Source organism: Nicotiana sylvestris, chromosome 6, assembly GCF_000393655.2.
Source record: "Nicotiana sylvestris chromosome 6, ASM39365v2, whole genome shotgun sequence".
Classification (NCBI taxonomy): domain Eukaryota; kingdom Viridiplantae; phylum Streptophyta; class Magnoliopsida; order Solanales; family Solanaceae; genus Nicotiana; species Nicotiana sylvestris.
In genome coordinates, this window is record NC_091062.1 from 19,370,744 (window position 1) to 19,392,457 (window position 21,714).

The 21,714-nt window shown below is 39.8% G+C and overlaps 2 protein-coding genes across 2 annotated transcripts; one reads left to right on the top strand and one right to left on the bottom strand.

Moving 5' to 3' along the window:
* The first annotated feature begins 264 nt into the window (after positions 1–264).
* LOC104242591 (uncharacterized) lies at positions 265–7,970 on the top strand. Its single transcript, XM_009797666.2, has 7 exons — positions 265–865; positions 2,276–2,392; positions 6,480–6,658; positions 6,753–6,846; positions 6,962–7,039; positions 7,178–7,279; positions 7,599–7,970. The coding sequence occupies exons 1-7, from the start codon at positions 389–391 to the stop codon at positions 7,734–7,736; spliced, it is 1,185 nt and encodes a 394-aa protein (XP_009795968.1). The 5' UTR covers positions 265–388; the 3' UTR covers positions 7,737–7,970.
* Positions 7,971–8,734: 764 nt separating this feature from the next.
* Positions 8,735–13,331, bottom strand: LOC104242589 (uncharacterized). Its single transcript, XM_009797665.2, has 2 exons — positions 12,670–13,331; positions 8,735–9,349 (listed from the first exon to the last, which is right to left on the bottom strand). The coding sequence occupies exons 1-2, from the start codon at positions 12,953–12,955 to the stop codon at positions 8,976–8,978; spliced, it is 660 nt and encodes a 219-aa protein (XP_009795967.1). The 5' UTR covers positions 12,956–13,331; the 3' UTR covers positions 8,735–8,975.
* Between the last annotated feature and the right edge of the window lie 8,383 nt (positions 13,332–21,714).

Consider the following 21,714-nt stretch of genomic DNA (forward strand, 5'->3'; position numbering starts at 1 on the left):
TTGAATAGCCATTTTAAAAAGACTCAATTTTTGTTCTTCTATCTGAAAGTTGACCATTTCTTTTGTGTAAAATCCACATTTTATCAGTTTTTTTATGCCCCAAAAAAAGGTTTTTCTTTGAATTCTTGAATACCCATTTGTAAAAAGAATCGATCTTTGTACTTTTATCTTATTTTATCAGCTGTTTTCTGCAATTTGATGCCCCAAAAAAGGCTTTTCTTTGAATTTTTGAAACCCCATTTCTAAAAAAAAAATAATCAATCTTTGTCCTTATATCTGATTTTATCAGCTCTTTTCTGCAATTTGATGCCCAAAAATGGCCTTTTTTTAAATTCTTGACTATCCATTTGTAAAAAAGACTCAATCTTTTGTGTAAAAATTCACAAAAATGTATGGAACTCATAGCAAGAAAGACATGGAAATTGAATACCAATCACAAGTTCCAATTTTGAGGCCAAGTATACATGCAAGAAGGGCAAAAATAACTGTAAAATTTCAAGATCTATATGGATTTACAGTTGAAGGGAATGTTGATGATGTAAATGTGTTGAATGAGGTTAGGGAAAAAGTTAGGGAACAAGGGAAAGTTTGGTGGGCATTAGAAGCAAGCAAAGGTGCTAATTGGTATTTGCAAACTCATGTTTCATCAACACTTAAAACATCCTTAAAGTTCTCTGCTTTGGTGAATGCAATTACTCTCAAGAAGCTTATTAGGAAAGGTATCCCACCTGTTTTGAGGCCTAAGGTGTGGTTTTCACTATCAGGGGCAGCAAAGAAGAAATCGACCGCCCCGGATAGTTATTATGAGGATATGACCAAAGCTATACAGGATAAGGTCACACCTGCAACTAAGCAGATTGATCATGTGAGTTTCTTGGTCAAATGTTACATTGATACATTGTTGAGACTCAATGGAAAGTTTTGATTTTGTTACTGAGCATGTTTTTTGTTCATTTGATGTCCCTTTTTTATGGTTTGGCTAGTTTTTGCACGTTATGTTGAGACTTGGTGTTTTGATAGCATGATGGATGCTGTTGATGACTATTTTTTGTGGTCATAGATGCTCTAGATGTGAATTTTGTCATTTATTAGAGGCTGAAATTCTAGGATGTTATGAAGTATAATTATAAAAAATTTTGGCACGGACAAATTTGTTGTGTGTAGAAGCTTTTGCAGTTTCAAATGTTTCACTTGCATGCCACAGTTTATGACCTAAATTATGATGGATTCTGAAGATGTGAATATGATAATTAGAGTGAGTCCACAAGATGATTATTTAGCCAAAAATCAAACATTCCAATGTGGAAAAAGTTTTGAGAAGGAGAAGTATTTATTACGCTGTAAGATAGCTCATTGTACAGATAAATATTGGATAAGTGATTCGGCATTTCTTGGTGGTATTAGAAAAAGAGAAGGGATTGAGGGGACATGCACTGGTTATCTTAATACTCTTTTAACTTTTTTGAGTAGTTAAGCCTGCCTATTATCTATAGAGAAAGATGTACATCCAAGGATTGACTACTTATATTTGCCTTAGTTTACAAGTGTAACAGACAAATGTTCTTTAATTAGTAAACATGCACAAGTCATTAGGCTATTTTCAAAATTCAAATGTAATAGGCTTGGTCTTGGATACAAATTACCACCCCGATCAAGGATTCAAGGTGCATTGATAAGCTGAGATCTCTCATAAGACAAGGCCCTAATAATGAGTATTATAGTGTATGTGCTAGAACTTGCCTCGGCTTGATATTTTCATGGCAGCCTTCACGTGGAGTCGTTAGAGATTCGTTAAGTGAAAGATTATTCACACTCGTAAGAGCGGCACTAGACTTTCTTTTCCTGTTTTGATTCGTTAACTGTTCAGGATTCTGCGCAGGTTGTTATATATGCTGCATGATATGTGAAGAGAATGATTCACTCGTTGTGTCCTTTTAAAGTACCAGTCTTGCAATTAAAGAGGGTCTTCATATTGATGTTTCCGTATCTGTGGACTAAAGTCCGCATAAACGCTTTTAGTTCTGGGAGGTTTATTGTTTTAGAGCGAGGTTCACTCGTTGTGCACATATAAAGCAATTAAAGCTTTATGGTGTCTTCATATTGACATTCTGCTTTAAGTTCTAGGAGAATTTTTGCTTTGCTAAAAGATAGGATTATGTCGCATAATTTATTCCCAAGCTTGAAAAAAATGTAGAAAATTGAGATACATAATTTTTTATGCTTTGGTACTACCACCTTTATTTTGATTGATTTTCAACATTTTCTTTACTTGCAGGACCTCCCGCGAACCTTTCCTGGTCATCCATGGTTGGACACTCCTGAGGGTCATGCTGCCCTAAGGCGTGTCCTTGTTGCCTATTCTTTCCGTGATTCTGATGTTGGCTACTGCCAGGTAGATCTATTTTTCTTTGTGAGATCATAATGTTTACTTTGGCCAAAGAAATTATTTTATTAATCCTATCAACTTTATATTTTCTCCGTGCTGCCATACTTTACAGGGGAGGCCATGTAGTCATTTTCTCTCTCTCACACACACACATCTATATAACTACCGTTTGTTTTAGATTATTTATCTGTCTATAAGCTAGAATAGGCCCAGCTTATAGGGTTACATATGTTATATGAAGTTAGACCATTTAGATCTCTTTTTCCTTGTTAACACTTTATTTTATTCTAAAATACAATTTTTTTATCCTTTTAGCTCTAATTTTCTTTTGAAGAAAGTATCCTTTTAGCTCTATTAAGTGTATACTTATATTTGATGTAAAACTTGATAAAGTCAATATATCTTTGTTTCTTTCTAACATGATTAAATTGCCATGCTAAGCGCACTAATCAGTTTATGTAATGAAGTAGTAAGTATAGTATCATCCTACGAGGATTAACAAATCAACATATGTGGGGATTATGCTATACTATTGTTTGAGATGTAGAATAAGCTACAAGGAGCGAAAACTAACGGAAAAGAAAACTAACCAAAGAGTATTGGAGGCAAGAGCAAGAAATGCAATTCTTTGGTGGAAATCTATGAGACAATGCTAGGGGATTGATTTCAACTGCACCTTTTCAAGCGTTCTTGTTCATTTAATTTTAAATATTAATATCATGAAATAATAGGATCCCTAATTTAAAAGTTCCTCTCAACAAAGAATGCCTACTTGAGTATTTCTAAGTTGAGGTTTCACTTTACTTTTGGGCTTGTTCAGTTCAACATGTATTAAAATCATGAATCCTCTATGGTTGAGTCATGGTCACCCACTCAGTTTAGACTCACACTGACCACAAATCTCCTAAAGTCCCCCTCAGTTTCTCTTGTACAAGTTGTCGTAGACATTGACATAATATTAATCAAAGCAGACTAACGCTCAAGGAAACTTCTCTGTTCGATCTTCGCTGGGCTAAACTCACAATTGAAACAAGTAATAGTATTAAAATAAAAAAAGTATACTCTTGATGAGCATGAAAAAAAAAGGGCAGTCCGGTGCACTAAGCTCCCGCTATGCGCGGGGTCCGGGAAAGGGCCGGACCACAAGGAAACATCAACATGGTTAGAGAATGTTGGCTTGGTCGTTCTTTCCATCTTTCTTCTTTTCTTAGTGAGCTCCACCTGTTAAAACCTTCTTTGACCAACCTTAAACATGCTTTTACTGAGTTTCAATCGAATAAGGAAATCCTCTTCCTAAAATGCAGAAATCTGAAATCAACTCTGGGCATCGTTGTGTTGGAAACCAGCACAACTGTGCTGGCTTGCTGGGATATCTGCCTATCCACGTCCATAATGCTGGCACAGCTGTGGTGAAATCGAGCATGGCTGCGCTGTGTCACTGCCCTTTTTTTTCCATTTTGCTGGCGTAGCTGCGGCAAAATCCAGCATAGCTATGCTGGTTCGCTGCCAATTTTGTGCATATCCATATTGTGCTCAATTTGTTTTTTGGAATCTAGACTTCAAGGGCTACAATGCCGTCAAATTTTAAGGTTCAAGTGTTCCTGATGTATACAGTCCGATATTGAAGCTGAATCATAATATGACTTTTTGATAGCATGTTTTTCATTCCATAAATAGTCATTCTCCTCGTGCAATCTGCAAATGAAACTATTCCAAAGAAATATTTTTCCTGAACCTGAACATAAGGAGCAAGAATATTTTATCAATCATGCATGGTTGTATAGGTCTAAACTATTCAATCCTATTTGTGCTTTTTGCAATATCCAGCGAGATTGTTCACTGCAGTTTGTCCATTTTAATAATGAAGGTGATGTTTGCTTTTGTAATTGATTATTCTACATCAAATAGTAATATATTTAGCACAGTTGCTTTAGGTTTTAACCAAACGGCATGCAGCATCCAACTTCTCACAATTTAAAAGTATTTTGGACATAAGTTTGGCTTTGAATGTATTTGACTTAGAGAAAAGGATGTCGAAACTTATATCCAATACAACAAAAACAAACCTAGTGTAATCCCACAAGTGGGGTCTTGGGAGGGTAGTGTGTATGTAGACTTTACCCCTATCTTGAGGAGGTAGAGAGGTTTTTTGGTAGACCCTTGGCTCAAGGAAAGGTAGGGAAAAAAAAAACAGTAGCAACAAGCAGTAACATCAGCAAGATAATAAAAAAAACTGACACTACTACAGGTATGGACAAGGAAAATGCTCGACTACCTACTAAACTTCTATCCTAATTCTCAACCTTCACACTCTCCTATCAAGGGTCATATCCTCGTAAGCTGACTTCTACTTTCCTTAGGCGACTTTCTTGCCTTACGAAAAGAAGTTCATTTCATTTTCTCGGGAATTTTTCACTCGTTTATGGGACCAGTGTCAAAGGAAAGGATTGTTGCACTCTCTTGCTTGAATGAATCGACATTTGTGGATGCTTGTTCATTCAGGGTTCTATCTATATTTAGCAGCGCCATGCCCTGCCTAACCACCTATCCCTAATGCTTCTTTAGCTTACCTCTACTTCTCCTCAGACCTACCAAGGTTAACCTCTCGCACCATCTTACTAGGGCATCTGTGTTCTCCTCTTCACATGTCGGAACTATTTCATCCTCGTTTCCCGCATCTTGTCCTCCATGGGGTCACACACCTTATCCTGAATATCTTTATTCCTAATCTTATCTATCCTGGTATGCCCGCACATTTATCTCAACATCCTCATTTCTGCTACCTTCATCATCTGGACATGGGAGTTCTTGACTAGCCAACACTCTGCATAGTCGGTCTAACCGCCACTCTGTAGAACTTACCTTTAAGTCTTGGTGGCATATTCTTATCACACAAAACACCGAATGCGATCCCTCTATTTTGTCCACCTCGCTCCAATACGATGTGTGACATCCCTGCCATTCTCCCCGTTTTTCTGAGTTACTGACCGAAGGTACTTAAAACTTCCTCTCTTGGGGATGACTTGTGTATCAAGACTTATGTCCACGTCTGCTTCACGAGTCACATCACTGAACTTGCACTCCAAGTATTATGTCTTGATCCTGCTCAACTTGAAACTTTTAGATTCTAGGGTTTATCTTTAGACCCCAAACCTCGCGTTAATACCGCATGTCTCGTCAATTAGTACAATGTCATCTGTAAATAACATGCACCACAACACCTCCCCTTGAATGTAACGCGTCAGCGCATCCATTGCTGGGGTAAGTAAAAATGGGCTAAGAGCTGATCCCTGGTGCAACCCCATCACAAATAGAAAGTGTTCTGAGTCTCTGCCCATTGTCCGCACCCGAGTTTTAGATCCATCGTACATGCCATTAATCACCCTAGTGTAGGCTACAGGAACACCTCTAGCCTCCAAACATATCCATAGGATCTACCTTAGGACTTTGTCGTATGCTTTCTCTAGGTCAATGAATATCATATGCAAGTCCATCTTCCTCTCCCTATACTGCTCTACCAATCTCCTTACGAGGTGAATGACTTTCGCAGTCGAATGCCCCGGCATGAATCCGAATTGGTTCTCGAAAATAGACACATTCCTCCTCACCCTCTCTTCCACCATCCACTCCCAAACTTAATGCAATGGTTTTGTATCTTGATACCCCTATAGTTGTTGCAATTTTAGATATCACCATTGTTTTTGTACAATGAGATCATTGTACTCCACCTCCGTTCTTCGGGCATCTTCTTCGTCATAAAAAATGCCATTTAACAACCTAGTGAGCTACTCCAAACCTGCCTTGCCTGCGTTCTTTTCCAAAATTTTACTGGGATTTCGTCTGGCTCGCTTACTCTTCCCCTGTTCATGACACGCATAGCCCCTCGACCTCAACTTTTATATGCCTACCATACCCAAAATCTCGACGACTCTCGGAATGCTCCAAATCACCCAGCACATTGTTCTTGTTCCCCTCTTCTTTCAATAGTTTATGGAAGTATGTTTGCTATCTTCGTGGAACTTATATCCAATTAGTGTTCATTTTGCTTTTCCAACAGTTGATACGTGGTCTAAATGGGTTCACTGTTTTGCAGGGATTAAACTATGTTGCAGCATTATTATTGCTTGTGATGAAAACCGAAGAAGATGCTTTCTGGATGATTGCTGTCCTTTTAGAGAATGTATTAGTTAGTGACTGTTATACAAAGAACTTGTCTGGATGCCATGTCGAACAAAGAGTTTTCAAGGATCTATTAACCAAAAAATGTCCCAGGTACTTTTATCTTTTCCCAGATGTTCGTCATTAGCATGAATGTTTAATTTTTACAAGTTCTGCTGTTTTCTGATACTGATGAGGAAAAGTACAGGATAGCCGCTCATTTGGATGCACTGGAGTTTGATGTTTCTCTTGTTTGCACGGAGTGGTTTCTCTGCCTTTTCGCCAAAAGCTTGCCTTCTGAGGTCAACAATCTTAGTCTCTCATTCTCTCTGTGTGGTGTCAGTTGCTACGAAATAGATCATGCGCTCTATTATCTCGTATTGGTTAATGATTCTTGCGTCTGCTATTTCATTACAGACAACCTTACGGGTCTGGGATGTCCTTTTCAATGAAGGTGCAAATCTTCTATTTCATGTGGCATTGGCAATTTTTAAGGTAAATGATTCCTAATATTTTTGTGTTTCACATTTATGATAACTTTTTTCACTGTTGATTTTCTTGCCTCTCAATTTTCCATTAGCTTAGAACTGAATTTCGAATACTAAGATAGTCCTATAATATGCCAATGACTAGATGAACGAAGAAGAGTTGCTGACTGTGCATCATGTCGGAGATATAATTCATATCATCCAGAGAAGCACTCATCAACTTTTTGATCCTGATGACTTGTTGACGGTAACATATTCTCGCTAGACTCATGTTTCTATTTATGGTCATATCTTCAAGTACCTATTTAAAGGATTAAGCTGGGATGCTTTTTCCTGTGAAGTTTAGTGTCTGATTTCATATGCATAAAGATTTAAGTTATGTATATTGACCGAAAAGAAATTTTGCACCATCAGTTCCATTTAACCAGATATAGTTATCTATTATTGTAGGTTAACTTAACCTGATGGTATACAAAATCTATACATTGTCCATGCGTAGAATTTAAACTCAATGCATAATGCTGTGGACAACATATTCTTAGAATTTTGGAACAACTTTTTTTCAGGTTGCTTTTGATCAAATTGGCTTTATGACAACCACTACTATTTCAAGACAGAGGAAAAAGCAGGAGCCGGCGGTCATGGCAGAGCTTGACCAGAGACTAAAGCGATTAAATTCTATAAACACGGGCGAGGAACAATAGTTTATGAGGGAAACTTAGTAATTGTAGTATATATATATATATATATTTATACAAATGTATCTCTATCAGGGCATGCTGCCCTGTTAGGAAATCAACCTTTTGCTCATAAAGCAACGAGCTAGACAGCAGCTTGGAGAGTCTTGTGGTTTATTTAAGTTGTATGTACGTAGATCTTCAAAGGTGTAAATTTTGAACTATTGTATTCTAGTTCTTCATTTTTGCTCCTTACTGTTACCTATTTCTGTTTTGTTTACTTTCAAGAAAGAAATCATGGTAGTGTGCTGGTAAAAGATTTGTTTTGTTTTTCTTTTGGCTCTTTGATCGGAAACACCCTCTCTACTCCTCCGGAGTAGGGGTAAGGTCTGCGTCCACACTACTAGACCTTTGTGCTGGTAAAAGTTTTGTTTTGTTTTGTTTTTCTTTTGGCTCTTCATTTTTGGCTCTTTGAGAAAGATCACGGGTGAGTTCCAAGTGGTTGTACTGAGCACGGTTCTTTTGGCTCTTTGAGAAAGGTTCCAAGTGGTTGTGCCGAGTCAGGGAACGTTACAAGTAGCCGCACAGAGCAGAGGTAGGTCCCAAGTGGTAGTGGTGAGCACGAGTAGGTAGGAACCACAGGTAGGTCCCAAGTGGTAGTGGTGAGCACGAGTAGGTAGTTCCAAGGTTCCGACTGACTGTGTTGAGCACGGGTTGGTTCCAAGTGTCGGTGCTGAACACGAGAAGGTTACAAGTAGTTGCGCAGAGCATGGGTAGGTTCCAAGTAGCCATATTAAGCACGGGTAAGTTCTTAACACCCAAAAGATATTTACAATTAACCTATCTTAAAATTTATTCTTACTATCAGAACTTCAAAAATTGTACAAGAATTGAACCTACCTGACTTCTTAAATTTACATTTAAAGTGTTATAAATGATATCATACGGTATAATTTGAAAATGCTGCTATCCACATCACTGAAATGGTCCCTTGCTAGGTAAAAAGATCTGAAGACTCCCTCAAAGAGCAAAATATTGTTGTATAATCACCCCCACTGGGAACACAAAAATAGTTTCAAGCACAGTGAAAGATAGAAAACAGGAGTGGTTTAGGATAATCCAGGGTTTAGGATAATACGGTATATTACTACCATTTTACAAGAATCTATCATGATGACAAAAACGAGCTACACAACACACTTCTTTAACCAAAATTCCCAAGAGTAACTACTATAGTTGATGGCCAGAAAACAGATGTATGCTATTCTAGGTGTTCTTTTTGCTATCGGAATGTGATACATTTTGCTCAACTGATTGCAATTGGCTTCGAAGATTCTGGTTTTCTTCCAGCAACCGGTCGTATTCAAGCAGCAATTTTTCAGATTGACCCTTAAGAGAATCAGAGTTAGCCTTCTGAGATTTTACCTCCTTTTCTTTTGCCTCGTTGTCGGATTCCAGCTGCCTTACCTTGTTCCTCAAGGAGGAGATTTCATCCTTTAGGTTACTGGCTTCACCATTTTTGCCATTGTCCAATGCGCGATCCTGCTTCTTTACAGCTTCCATCGTCTTCCTAAGTAAGCGAAGCTCCCTTATGTAATGGTGTAGCCTGTCTACCATCAGTCCAAGGAATAGACAAAATCCTGCAAAAAGTTAAAAGCATTTGAACCCTGTTATGCAGAAACTTGCTTCAAACAGATAGGCTAAACCATGTAATCTGAATTTTACCAGCTAAATATTCTTATGCATGTAAATCAGATGCAAAAGGCCGTGTGTTATCACATCATATGTTGAATAACTTAACATATTTCACCTCTGGAACCTTTAAGGATCTAAAACAAAGGAAGCAACTTGTATCAGTCACCATTAAGAATAGAACTCCAACTTGCATCTAAGCTATGTTGCTTGAACTCTCTGAAAATGTTGTCGGGCGCGTGTCTCCCTCAAAAGTAGTGTAATTTTGAAGGATCTGATACGGATGCAGCAGTACTTTGAAGAGTCTGCGCAACATAGTATCTAAGTCTCTCTAATATCATATTTTAGTATTAGGTGGCAAAAACAGTGCATGTGCCCCATTTTTTCACCTTTTTTTACACTGTAAAACACAAAATTTTCATTGTCACTCGGCCACAATCAAGTCAAACAGCAAAATTTGTGGGGGGTGGGGGTGGGGGGGGGGGGTTGGGGAAGAAGTAACATAGTACCACCAGTGTGGAACAAAAGTTTAAACTCTAGCCAGTTGGCACTCTTTGAATCATAGACACTCTACTATCACATGCCATGCTAGTGCAAAAGATAAATTAAAAATCTTTCTGACAGTTTCTGCGTCACACCCAGGGGATGACATAGAAGGCAACTTATGGGTTCATCGGAACCCAATAGCTTTTGCTCGGAACCTATATATAAAAAAGGCTGCCTGGTGCACTAAGCTCCTGCTATGCGCGAGGTCCGGGAAACGGCCGGACCACAAGGGTCTTTTGTACACAGTCTTACCTTATATTTTTGCAAGAGGCTGTTTCCACGGCTTGAAACCGTGAGCAAAGCCTTACCACTTTGCACAGACCCTATACATGTGTTAAGAAATCTGCCAAATAAATATAAATAATAAATTTCGAACCCATTAAATCAGATAATAAATCAGATGAGTTGTGATAGAATCCCGAACTCGAACCCATAATGTTCAAATACTGAATTCGCCACTGATCACACCTTGAGCACCACCAACTTTTATGCTGTGAAAGAACTTCTAAAGCAAAATCGCAATAGTTCTTCAATTGAATGCTTAGCCTTCAGGCATAACTCTGATCCACCAAACTACATGTCCTAATGAAACTCTTTTTAACCCCTTCCCCCATGAATTGTCCCAATAACACTCTTTAAGAGAGGGTTCTTCTCCTTAAGGTCCATCTTCACCAGTCAAACAATCTCTATGGGAGACGCACATTCAAGCAACTTTACACATTCCTTTGACAAGTTTGACATCGAATAACTGTTTATAAGACATTCAAATCTAGATACAAGCTTTTCTTTAAGAATGCTCATTCCAACCAGGGCGAATCTGGCATTTTAATAACGGGTGTAAATTATTTATGCACCCACTTACTGTTTTGTGGCTGATGCGGACTCGGGGATGTTGAATCTTCCCCAAAAAAGGAGAGGTCATAGTACAAGAGAGCTTACAACCAAAGAAAGCTAACTTCCTATACATACACACACACACATAAGGTACCAAAGAAAGCCAATTTAGACCCATGAATACATGGAACGATGCTTGAAGGAGATAAGTTTTACAGACTCAAACTCTGAAGAAAAACAAAAGAAGAACAACAATTTTAGAGATGCTATCGCATTCCCACTAGATATAAACACATCTAAAGCATTTCATAGCCATCAGGAAGCACAGCCTTGAAATGCTAATGCAACCAGTGCAGTTACGAATGCATCACTGCACTGGTGATGCATCACTCTAGATGTGTTCCGTCTGGTCAATCTAGAAACCTCCCTGAATGTTACAAATTTATTTTGTGCGTATGCACCAGGAATCATCGCTAATGCATCCCTTCTTCTTTTGCTGATCACAGCCTAAATCCTAGTTTGCCATTTTAAGCTTAGTTTTCGAAGTCCACTGCCTTACATTATTACCCTAATGGGTGTAGGTCATAGCACTGCTATAAATAGATAGATCTCATTTTCATCCCAAAAAATAGATAGATCTCATTGCAATTAGCAAAAATACTTTGATGAACGAAATATTGGCGCAAGTGTTAGCTTGAAGAAGAGCCTCTACCGAGATATTGAGCATCGCCCACTCACTTCTTTCTCTACTACTTTGAATCTTACTTGGATCACTTTGAAGTATGATTAGTTGCATGAGTTTCCCTTCATCTTTCTTCTAGGCTATACTCTATAGTCGAGTCCAAGCATGAATATTCATTAATTGGATCGACTACTTGCTTCTACTAATTCGGTATTGAATTCTTACTCGGGTTCTCCGTCTTCTTCTTGAAAAAAAATTCTATCGAATTCTTCTTGGTCACTGATTACTCAATTGATAATAGCAAGGATTCAAGTCCCTAAATTTTTGGTTTGTATTCTACACATTGGATCATCAATACTACATATCCTTTGTTTTCCTTTTTGTTGCTTGCTTTTACTCTACCCAGTCTACGTCAGCGGCAGCGAGCGGAATTCATAAGAAATATATACTTCTTTAAAATTGCTCAACTATATATACAGTTCAAGTCGAAGCCAGCGTGCTATGACACCTACTGCTTAAAAACTAAATCCGTCCATGAATTTTGAACCCTTTTGTACTTGCATTTAACTGGAACTTGAGAGCTAGTAACCAAGGAATTTTGCTTCAACATACCCGAAAATCCAATTAACTACTCTCTCTGTCCGTTTTGTGTTACACTTCCATTTTCAGTGTCTCTTCTAAAAGAACTGACACCTCTCCATATATAAAAATAATTCAACTTTAAACTTTTTCATTTTAGCCTTGATAAGATATTTATAGCACACGGATGAGATATTTATAGCACACGGATTTCTTGTTCTAGAACACAAGTTTCAAAAGTGAAGGGAGCCTTAAAGTTACTGCTTAAAGTTACTGCCATTTAACTAGGAGGTCACACGTTCGACTTGGCCTCTTGCAGAAATGAAAGGTTGCCTGCAATAAATTTCAAAAGTCTTTCTTCCTTCCCCAAGTCCAATCAAACACCATCACATAAAATGGGACAAAGGAAGTACATCATAGCATCACACTAAATACTAACTTGTTCATTTTGCTCCTAAAAATAACCATAAAAAGAAAATTCTACCCCCACCCCCACCCCCACCCCACACACACAAAAGGGTTTGAAAAAAAGGCAAAAATAAACACACCCATGAATTAATCATAAAAGGAATTCAAACAAACAACCAAACACACATTAAAAACCTGCACAAAAAATTAGAAACATACCCATAAGAGCAGCTTGGAGAATTTGATGAGCAAGAAGGATTTGATCAGTGGGATTAACAGTATCAGTAGGGCGAGACTGCAATTCCCTAATAGAGTAAACAGTGTAAATCATGATCACAAGAACAGTAGCAGCTACAGATTTAACAATCAACGGTCCACGGCCTCGTTTAACTCGGTCAAGAGTCATGATTATTAGTTTCCTCAAAGGGGTTTTGAAGAGAAATAACAAAATTAGTGACATTTCTAAGAATACCACCATAAACAGAAGCTGTACTTGTGCTAACATTTTTTTGATATTAGTACCAAATTAACTGCTCTTTTTGGGGGGGAAACTGAAATTCAGCAAAGTTTCCTCTTTCTTCTACTGGGTAAGGAGAGTTTGGACAGAGAAATTTGCTATTTGTGGAAAGTGCAGAAAGTGGGGTTGATATTTGAGAAGAGAGTAGAGGTGGACTTGTTTTAAATGATACACTTGTTTTTCTGCCACGCGGCTTACGCCACCAAAAAACTAGCGTCGGCAAGAGCTTTAAATATAGGAAAAATACATTTTCTTATTTTCTGAAGCAGTAATCTGTTCTTCCTTTCTTCTTTTTTTCCGTTTTCCATTGCTTTGGACTAGATTAAATCAAATTCACATCGAGGTAAAGTGTGGCTTGCTATCATAGACACTCGGATCCTAAGGCTCGAATTTAAAATATTTGGTTAAGGATAATGGGCTATTTATCATCTTATTACAACTTTTGCTGCTAAGCAGGGCGAGGCTAAAGTCTAAATATGAGTTCAGCCAAGTTTTTACTAAAAATGCTTTTTTATTAGGAAGTTTATTATATATATATATATATATATTAAGTAAGGTAGTCACTTCTTTTTTTCAGTATACCGCTTCGCTCGCAGAGCGAATGAACATAAATCTTTTCAAATATCATATATATATTAAATTTAAAACTCAATTATTTGAAGTTGAAGTCTATCATTTTAAAATTCAGTATCCACATGTTTTTGACTTGTTAAAAGAAAAAAATTATATAACTAGTAGAGTTACATAACATCTCTTTGAAAGTGTTAAAAAAAATTATAATCAAATCGAGTATTTGAAACTTTAAACGGTAATAGTACCCATATAAAAAGTGTAGCAAAAAATGTAGCGACATAATCTTAATAGACTGTTTGGTCGTGCTTCTAAAGTTATTTTACGTTTGGTGAAAAATAATTTTATGTGGCTAATTAATTTTAAAAATATTTTTAAATAATAATTAGTGTTTGGTCAAACTTTTATAAAGTATTTTTACCTTAACTTTGGAAAGAATTTTTTACCCAAAAAAATACTTTTGGACAAAAAATACTTGGTCAAACAACCTATTAATGCTTTTGGAAATGCAATAAGCTTACTACGAGAAGAGTGTCCTAGAGACATCATCATTGCGTTTTTTTTCTAATTACACAGTAGAGATGTTGGCAAGAAATGGATAAGAATGGACAAAAATAGGAATCGAATTCACACCTATATTGCGTGAGCAATTCTCATTGATAAAGAACAAATTATACACCTTGGTGGGTTTTTTCACATTATTAAGGTGGTAGTAAATTTTCTATCGTTTAATTCTTCTTATTTATTTAACTATTTATATTTCGGTAGTCTAACCTAATTAGTACTAAAATATTAAAGGAAGTTTAGTTTCTCGATTTTATGAGGTGGGAATTGACTCTTTTGTTCAATTGGTCAAATATTGAAAAGGGATAATAAAGAGGAATACTACCTAATCCAATGTTGCAAGTTGCCTGAAAAAGAAACACTTGTTTGACCGGCGTGTAATCCACGTCTATTTTGTTCTTGTGCAGGAAACGTTCTTAGAGTTAAAAAGCATCTAATTTACAGAGGGTAGACATATTTCGATCTTAATAATGTGTTCCATTGGATTCTGGGGATACCATTTATGTCCGTATTTGTATCAGATTAATTCGGATTCACCTCAAGAGTTTTTCCAATCTGAAGACTCGACCCAAAACTTTTAATTAATAATAGAAGAATCCAATCAAGAGCACCCAAGAACTAGGGACTAAAATTTAGGATTATATTTATCTCATGTATTAACTAATATCGGCATAAGTTTTATATCAAATATTTTGGTATTAGTTATCACATTTGATATTGAATAATAATTCCAGAATTATAATCCCAAAATTATTAATCCCTGAATATTCTAGATTGGAAACAAACGATACGTGATATACCCTCACCATAGAAATATATATACTAAATGTTTGCATATCTTATAGTATAAGAAGGATACACATATACTGTTTGACTCAAAAGATATCGAAACCTTTTTGAACAAATCAATCAAAGAATATGAAGGGGTAAATCTTACTCACACATAGTAAATTCCAGATCAAAGAGCTAGCAGTATGGATCATATGTAAGATGAAGAAAATATAAATAATCTTATTGAGATGCAATATTGCGTCTCCCATCAATCGATGAGGAGACAACTTTACATATTTTTCTAGAGATTAATTCCTATCTATCAAGAATACTAGGAGAGAGCTTTTTAGCCTTACGGAGAGATAGGAGGAGCTGCCTCCCTCATTGAAAGCTTTCCCTTGCTATATATAGTCGTTGCACCTTGCCTTTTGCTTGGCCCGACGTCCTCTTGCCTCCAATGTGTCTTAGTCGTGCTTTTAGGTGCCGCTCTTTCCGACTCGTCGGATGTCGGGAAAGGGGTATGGAGCGGGCTATACTATCTTCCGCTGCCCGGTCACTTGGGCGGGATATTGGTCAGCTCGGTCGTGACGGTCATATTTTAACCAATACAGTTAGTCCCTCCGTCTGTCGAGGTCGTCCTCTGTCGGGCTCGACAGACGGGTCATGATTGTTACGAATTCGAGCGAAATCTGACTTCTGACTCTTCGTTCCTTAGTTATATTTCTTGGGTTTTTGGCGGAGTGGCAGCGTTCCTTCGATTCCCATGGACCGTTGCGGCGATTTCGGAACCGAAACGTCGTTTGGTATCAAAGAGTTATTTCGTGGTTACCGCTATTATTACACACGTTCTTGGGGAACTGAAACGTTTCGTGCCCTATCAGATTCGATTAGCAACTCTTGGGTTTTGTGCTCGGGGGATTTATGTCTCTTATATATAGAGGGAGCTTATCATTCGATTGACACATTTCTTTACCTTTTACTTGAGAGAATTCTGCAGATATACTTCCTTTCTGATATCCCAAGTTTCTGTTTGCCCTCTTTTTCTCTGAAAATTTTCATCCCTTCTTTTCGTTATTTCTTTGGCGTGTCTTCTGATCAAAATGGTTGGTGATTCTTCTCGCTTCGATCTCTCTGTCATTAGTCTGGTACTGAAAAGTGTTGCTTAGGCCGCAAGAGGGTTAGATGCGGTGGAAGATAAGGAAATCCCATCAATGATTGAGATCCTGCCTCACCCTGGGAGAGAGTCGACCGATTTCAGTACTCCCGCCGAGGTTGAACCGGAACCTGTCCGCTCTATTATGAGAGAAAAGGATATTGCAGAGTTGAAAGAAAGGTGGGGAATCCCCAATTACGTTGATATGCAGCCGGCAGTGTGGAAAGACATAGTTCATTTCGACCGCCCTGGGTACTTTGTGTTCTACGCCTACCCCTTCCTTGTAGGGTACACATTTCCTCTTCCTTTGTTGGTGGTGGATTTTTGCTATTTTTACGAGGTATTCCCCACCCAACTTTCGTCGTATTTGTACAAGTTATTCCTTATGCTGCTTAAGTACGCGGAACTCACCGGTCGTGATGTCACTTTGGACCATATGCTGCTTAGCATCTTCGCCCCTCAACTTATTTGCGGTACGATGAATCACATGCGTCCTAGGGGGTCGAGGAGCCTGGTGGTGAATATAGATGACAGGACCAACCGTCGTTTCTACGAGAATTATTTTTACGTGCGGACTGAGCACATTGTGGCAGACCCAATAGGATTCCCTGAAAAGTGGAACTTTGCGCGTAAGTTTTTGTATCTTTAGTCGGTGAGATGCCCGACCATTTTCTATTATGGTACTAAATTTTATCATGTCTTTGCAGTTGAGAGATTGCCCCCTCCGCTTGTCGAAGGTATCCATGACTGGGTGGGTGCCATCCTTCCCCATACAGTGGGGATTCACACATGGTTGACCTTTCATGACAGGTTCGGACGCAGGCCTCTTACAGGTGAGATGATGTTTCTGTCTGTTATTCTTCCTCTATTTTTACTTGGCTTCTTATGTGTCGTTTGTCGATGTCACGAAGAGTTTGGTGAGAAAAGGCTCCTCTGTTAGCTTTTCGTCAGCCGGCCTCATTTGTTCATCCTGTCGTGGTACCCATCGCCCGACCTTCATCGAGGGCTGCTTCAGTTGAATCTGTGGCCTTGGTTACTCCTACGAGGGCCACTTCTCAGGACGAGGTCCCGACCTGTGTTGTTCGCCCGACGGGTGAATCACCATCTACTGGGGAAGAGGAGGGGACGTCGAAGAGACGGAGAGTGGAGTTTGAGACTGCACCCATAATAGTGATTCATCTGGACGACTCTCCCACGACGGGCTCTAGAGAGGGTGTTGTCGTGGCTCCCCCCGTAGGGACGGAACCGGACTTGCCTCAGCTTAATCAGAAATTCCTGTCGTTGTCGGTGATCAGCAACCTGTCGTAGCGGAGAATCTGATCTCCAAGGCCGCCGTCATAATTTCGGACGTACCCTCATCTTCTACAGTTGGCCGTGCTCCCCCTTCGGCTGCCGAAAGAAGGAAAGACGCGGTGGTCGACGATTACGAATTTGAGTCGGACCTTGACCCTGATGATGTCAGGATGTTTGAGGAGGGCCTTACTCACTCGGTGGTCCATGCGAGAGGCTCAGCTCGTATTCTTGAGATCCCTTCGGATACCAATCTCTTGGGGGACACAGAGGATCTGGTGTCGCAGTTCAGCATGTTGTGCTCCGAAGCCGAGAATGCGACCCTTCGGTTCATTCCTGATGTTGATCTGATGGATGAGGTGTCCGCTATTAGCTTGAGGGTATGTTATGCTCACTTTCGCTTTTCCCTAGTCTTTCTTGATGATACGATTTTAACCTCTCTTTGCATTTTTCAGACATATATGGTGGAAGTGGAAAGCATTCGCAGGGCCAACATTCAGGCCAAGATTTTCCTGAAGATATTGGAGAAATATCATCGCTACCGCAACAAGTGCCGCGATATGCATGAGCGGTTGAAGGCAAACCCCGGTAATCGGGCTCTTGGTGAGGAGTTGGAGAAAAGGGACCAGGAGTTGATGCAAGCTATCCGCAGCTAGAGTGTGCTCGATGAGCAACTTCGAATTAAGGACGAGGAGCTCGAGTTGGTCAAGGGGGTCGCCGCAAAATGTGAGCATCTGCAGGAGATATTGAGGTCTATACAAGCGGAGATGGATCAGAACTTGATCAAGGTCGAGGTGATGAGCGTGGAATGGATGGGGAAATTAACCGCGCTGAAGAACAAGGTCGCTGGGTTGGAGAGCATCGAGAGTGCTTAGTCCGAGGCTTCGTCAAGGGCGGCGGCCCTGGAGAATACCATCCCCATTCTTCAATCCGAACGGGAGTCAGAAAGAGCGACGGCTACCCTCATGGAGGCAAGGCTCGAGGAGCGCATCAGCGAGATCGGTCAAGAGGCATCGGTTCTAGGAGATTGGGTGGCAAAACTGGAGGTAGAAAATGGGCGACTGTTGGCTCAGATTGAGTCTTCCTCCACCGTCGTTCCCCACCATGTGCACGAGATTTGGGTTTACGCCGAAGCCCAGTGGGATATATATAAGAGTTTGTGGGAGGCGGGTACTGTGACTGAGGCTGCCTATGAAGAAGTGCGAGTGAAAACGCGGGAGGCTCGCATCAATTGTAGGTATGATGCGGCGACGCCTGAAGCTAATGGGGGTGCAGATAATGGTAATAGATGGCTTCTTGGAGATGGTGATGGTAATGGTGGTGGTGGTGATGACGCCGAACGAAGAATGTTGTCTTTGCCTATACTTACTTTCAGTTGTTTGTTTGTTTTATCTATTTTATTTATTTATTTTTTATAGTTGTTCATCGTCTGTTGTCGTTGTTTCTTTCCCCTTTCCTTTTCATTCTTCTTTCTCCCCCCCCCCCTCCACTTTTTTTTTATCGTTAGCTTGGGCCATATGTAAGCAACAATAGTCCGCACAATGACTTTGTATAAAGGAGAGTTTTTTCTTCGTTATTTGCCTTGTACTTCACCTTTATTTCAACTGCTTATGGCTTTGGTGCAAGATAGACGCCTGTATGGCGAGTCTCGTTTTTTCTTTCCTTCTATTCTTCCTGATGGCTTCTGGCCTTAGTACTTAAAACTAATCGAAATAGTGGCTTGTCATTATTCGATCAAGGTCGAAACCTTCTCTTTTTGGCGAAGGCCTTTGGCCTTAAAGGGTGTTATTTCGAACTTATCAAAATGATAACCCATCGTCGTTCGATCAGGTCGAACTCTTCTCTTTTTGGCGAAAGCCATTGGCCTTAAAGGGTGTTATTTCGAACTTATCGAAATAGTAACCCGTCGTCGTTCGATCGAGGTCGAACTCTTCTCTTTTTGGCGAAGGCCCTCGGCCTTAAAGGGTGTTATTTCGAACTTATCGGAATGGTAACCCGTCGTCATTTGATCGAGGTCGAACTCTTCTCTTTTTGGCGACAGCCCTTAGCCTTAAAGGGTGTTATTTCGAACTTATCGAAATAGTAACCCGTCGTCATTCGATCGAGATCGAAATCTTCTCTTTTTGGCGAAGGAAAGGGTGTCATTTCGAACTTATCAAAATAGTAACCCGTTGACGTTCAATCGAGGTCAAACTCTTCTCTTTTTGGCGAAGGCCCTCGGCCTTAAAGGGTGTTATTTCGAACTTATTGGAATGGTAACCCGTCGTCATTTGATCGAGGTCAAACTCTTCTCTTTTTGGCGACGGCCCTTAGCCTTAAAGGGTGTTATTTCGAACTTATCGAAATAGTAACCCGTCGTCATTCGATCGAGATCAAAATCTTCTCTTTTTGGCAAAGGCAAGGGTGTCATTTCGAACTTATCGAAATAGTAACCCGTCGACGTTCGATCGAGGTCGAACGCTTCTCTTTTTGGCGAAGGCTCTTGGCCTTAAAGGGTGTTATTTCGAACTTATCGAAATAATAACCCGTCGTCGTTCGATCGATGTCGAACTCTTCTCTTTTTGGCAAAGGCCCTCGGCCTTAAAGGGTGTTATTTCGAACTTATCAAAATGGTAACTTGTCGTCGTTCGATTGAGGTCGAAGTCTTCTCTTTTTGGCGAAGGCCCTTGGTCTTAAAAGGTGTTATTTCGAACTTATCAAAATAGTAACCCATCGTCATTCGATCGAGGTCGAAATCTTCTCTTTTTGGCGAAGGCCCTTGGCCGTAATGGGTGTTATTTCGAACTTATCAAAATAGTAACCCATCGACGTTCGATCGAGGTCGAATTCTTCCCTTTTTGGAGAAGGTCCTTCGCCTTAAAGGGTGTTATTTCGAACTTATCAAAATAGTAATTCGTCGTCGTTCGATCGAGGTCGAACTCTTCTCTTTTTGGCGAAGGCCCTTGGCCTTAGAGGGTGTTATTTCAAACTTATCGAAATAGTAATCCATCGTCGTTCGATCGAGGTCAAAATCTTCTCTTTTTGGTGAAGGCCCTTGGCCTTAAAGGGTGTTATTTCGAACTTATCGAAATAGTAACCCGTCGTCGTTCGATCGAGGTCGAACTCTTCTCTTTTAGGCGAAGGCCCTTGGCCTTAAAAGGTGTTATTTCAAACTTATCAGAATAGTAACCCGTCGACGTTCGATCGAGGTCGAACTCTTCTCTTTTTGGCGAAGGCCCTTGGCCTTAAAGGGTATTATTTTGATCTTATCGAAATAGTAACCCATCGACGTTCGATCGAGGTCAAACTCTTCTCTTTTTGGCGAAGACCCTTGGCCTTAAAGGGTGTTATTTCGAACTTATCTAAATAGTAACCCGTCGACGTTCGATCGAGGTCGAACTCTTCTTTTTTTGGTGAAGGACCTTAGCCGTAGAGGGTGTTATTTCGAACTTATCGAAATAGTAACCCGTCGTTGTTCGATCGAGGTCAAAATCTTCTCTTTTTGGCGAAGGCCCTTGGCCTTAAAGGGTGTTATTTTGAACTTATCGAAATAGTAACCCGTCGACGTTCGATCGAGGTCGAACTCTTCTCTTTTTGGCGAAGGCCTTTGGCCTTAAAGGGTGTTATTTCGAACTTATCGAAATAGTAACCCGTCATCGTTCGATCGAGGTCGAAATCTTCTCTTTAGGCCCTTAGCCTTAAAGGTTTTTATTTTGAACTTATCAAAATAGCAACCCGTCGACGTTCGATCGAGGTCGAACTCTTCTCTTTTTATCGAAGTCCCTTGGCCTTAAAGGGTGTCATTTCGAACTTATCGAAATAGTAACCTGTCGTTAGTCCCAGTTTTTAGAGAGCCAGATATCTTCTGGGAGAGTCCCAATCCATTTGGCATTGCTCGCAACGGAGGGTACAACGTCGTAGAATGCGAAACGTTGCGTTTTTGCGTAAGTTCACTCTGCGCACAAATTGTAATTTCCTTGTCTGGCTCCTGTCTTCCGGCTTGGAGGTATCACCGACGGGCGGTATCATAGTTGTTTTGCAGTAGTTTTTCGTCCTTTAATTGAGGTGTTTTTTTATTCATTCTCCTGCGCGGTCATTGTATTCCTACTTGAGCAGAGATTAGGCGGCAAATTAGAATGAAACTTTCCTTGCCCCGTCTGGTGGTCTGATGGGAGAGAACTGATTGGTAACGTCGTTTGCCTTGTTTGGCGTATCGATAGTTGATGGGGTGAAGGTTTTTAAGCTTGATAATTTTGTTTGGCTCTCCTCCCCCTACTGCACTGCTCCTTTGTCTTGCGTGGGTTGGATTTTTCCTTCGCGTTCCTTTTGGTGAGTAATCGTATTTTTTGTCTTTGATCTGGGAGAGACTAGGAAATTTCACTAAGAAATACCCACAGACGACGCCAAATTATTTGACTCA

Coding starts and splice junctions, on each gene's coding strand:
- LOC104242591 (XM_009797666.2), top strand. CDS start 389: ATGTATGGAACTCATAGCAAGAAAGACATGGAAATTGAATACCAATCA. Junction 2,393..6,479: donor CTGATGTTGGCTACTGCCAG/GTAGATCTATTT, acceptor ACTGTTTTGCAG/GGATTAAACTATGTTGCAGC. Junction 7,280..7,598: donor ATCCTGATGACTTGTTGACG/GTAACATATTCT, acceptor ACTTTTTTTCAG/GTTGCTTTTGATCAAATTGG.
- LOC104242589 (XM_009797665.2), bottom strand. CDS start 12,955: ATGTTAGCACAAGTACAGCTTCTGTTTATGGTGGTATTCTTAGAAATG. Junction 9,350..12,669: donor TCTCCAAGCTGCTCTTATGG/GTATGTTTCTAA, acceptor AACTTTTTGCAG/GATTTTGTCTATTCCTTGGA.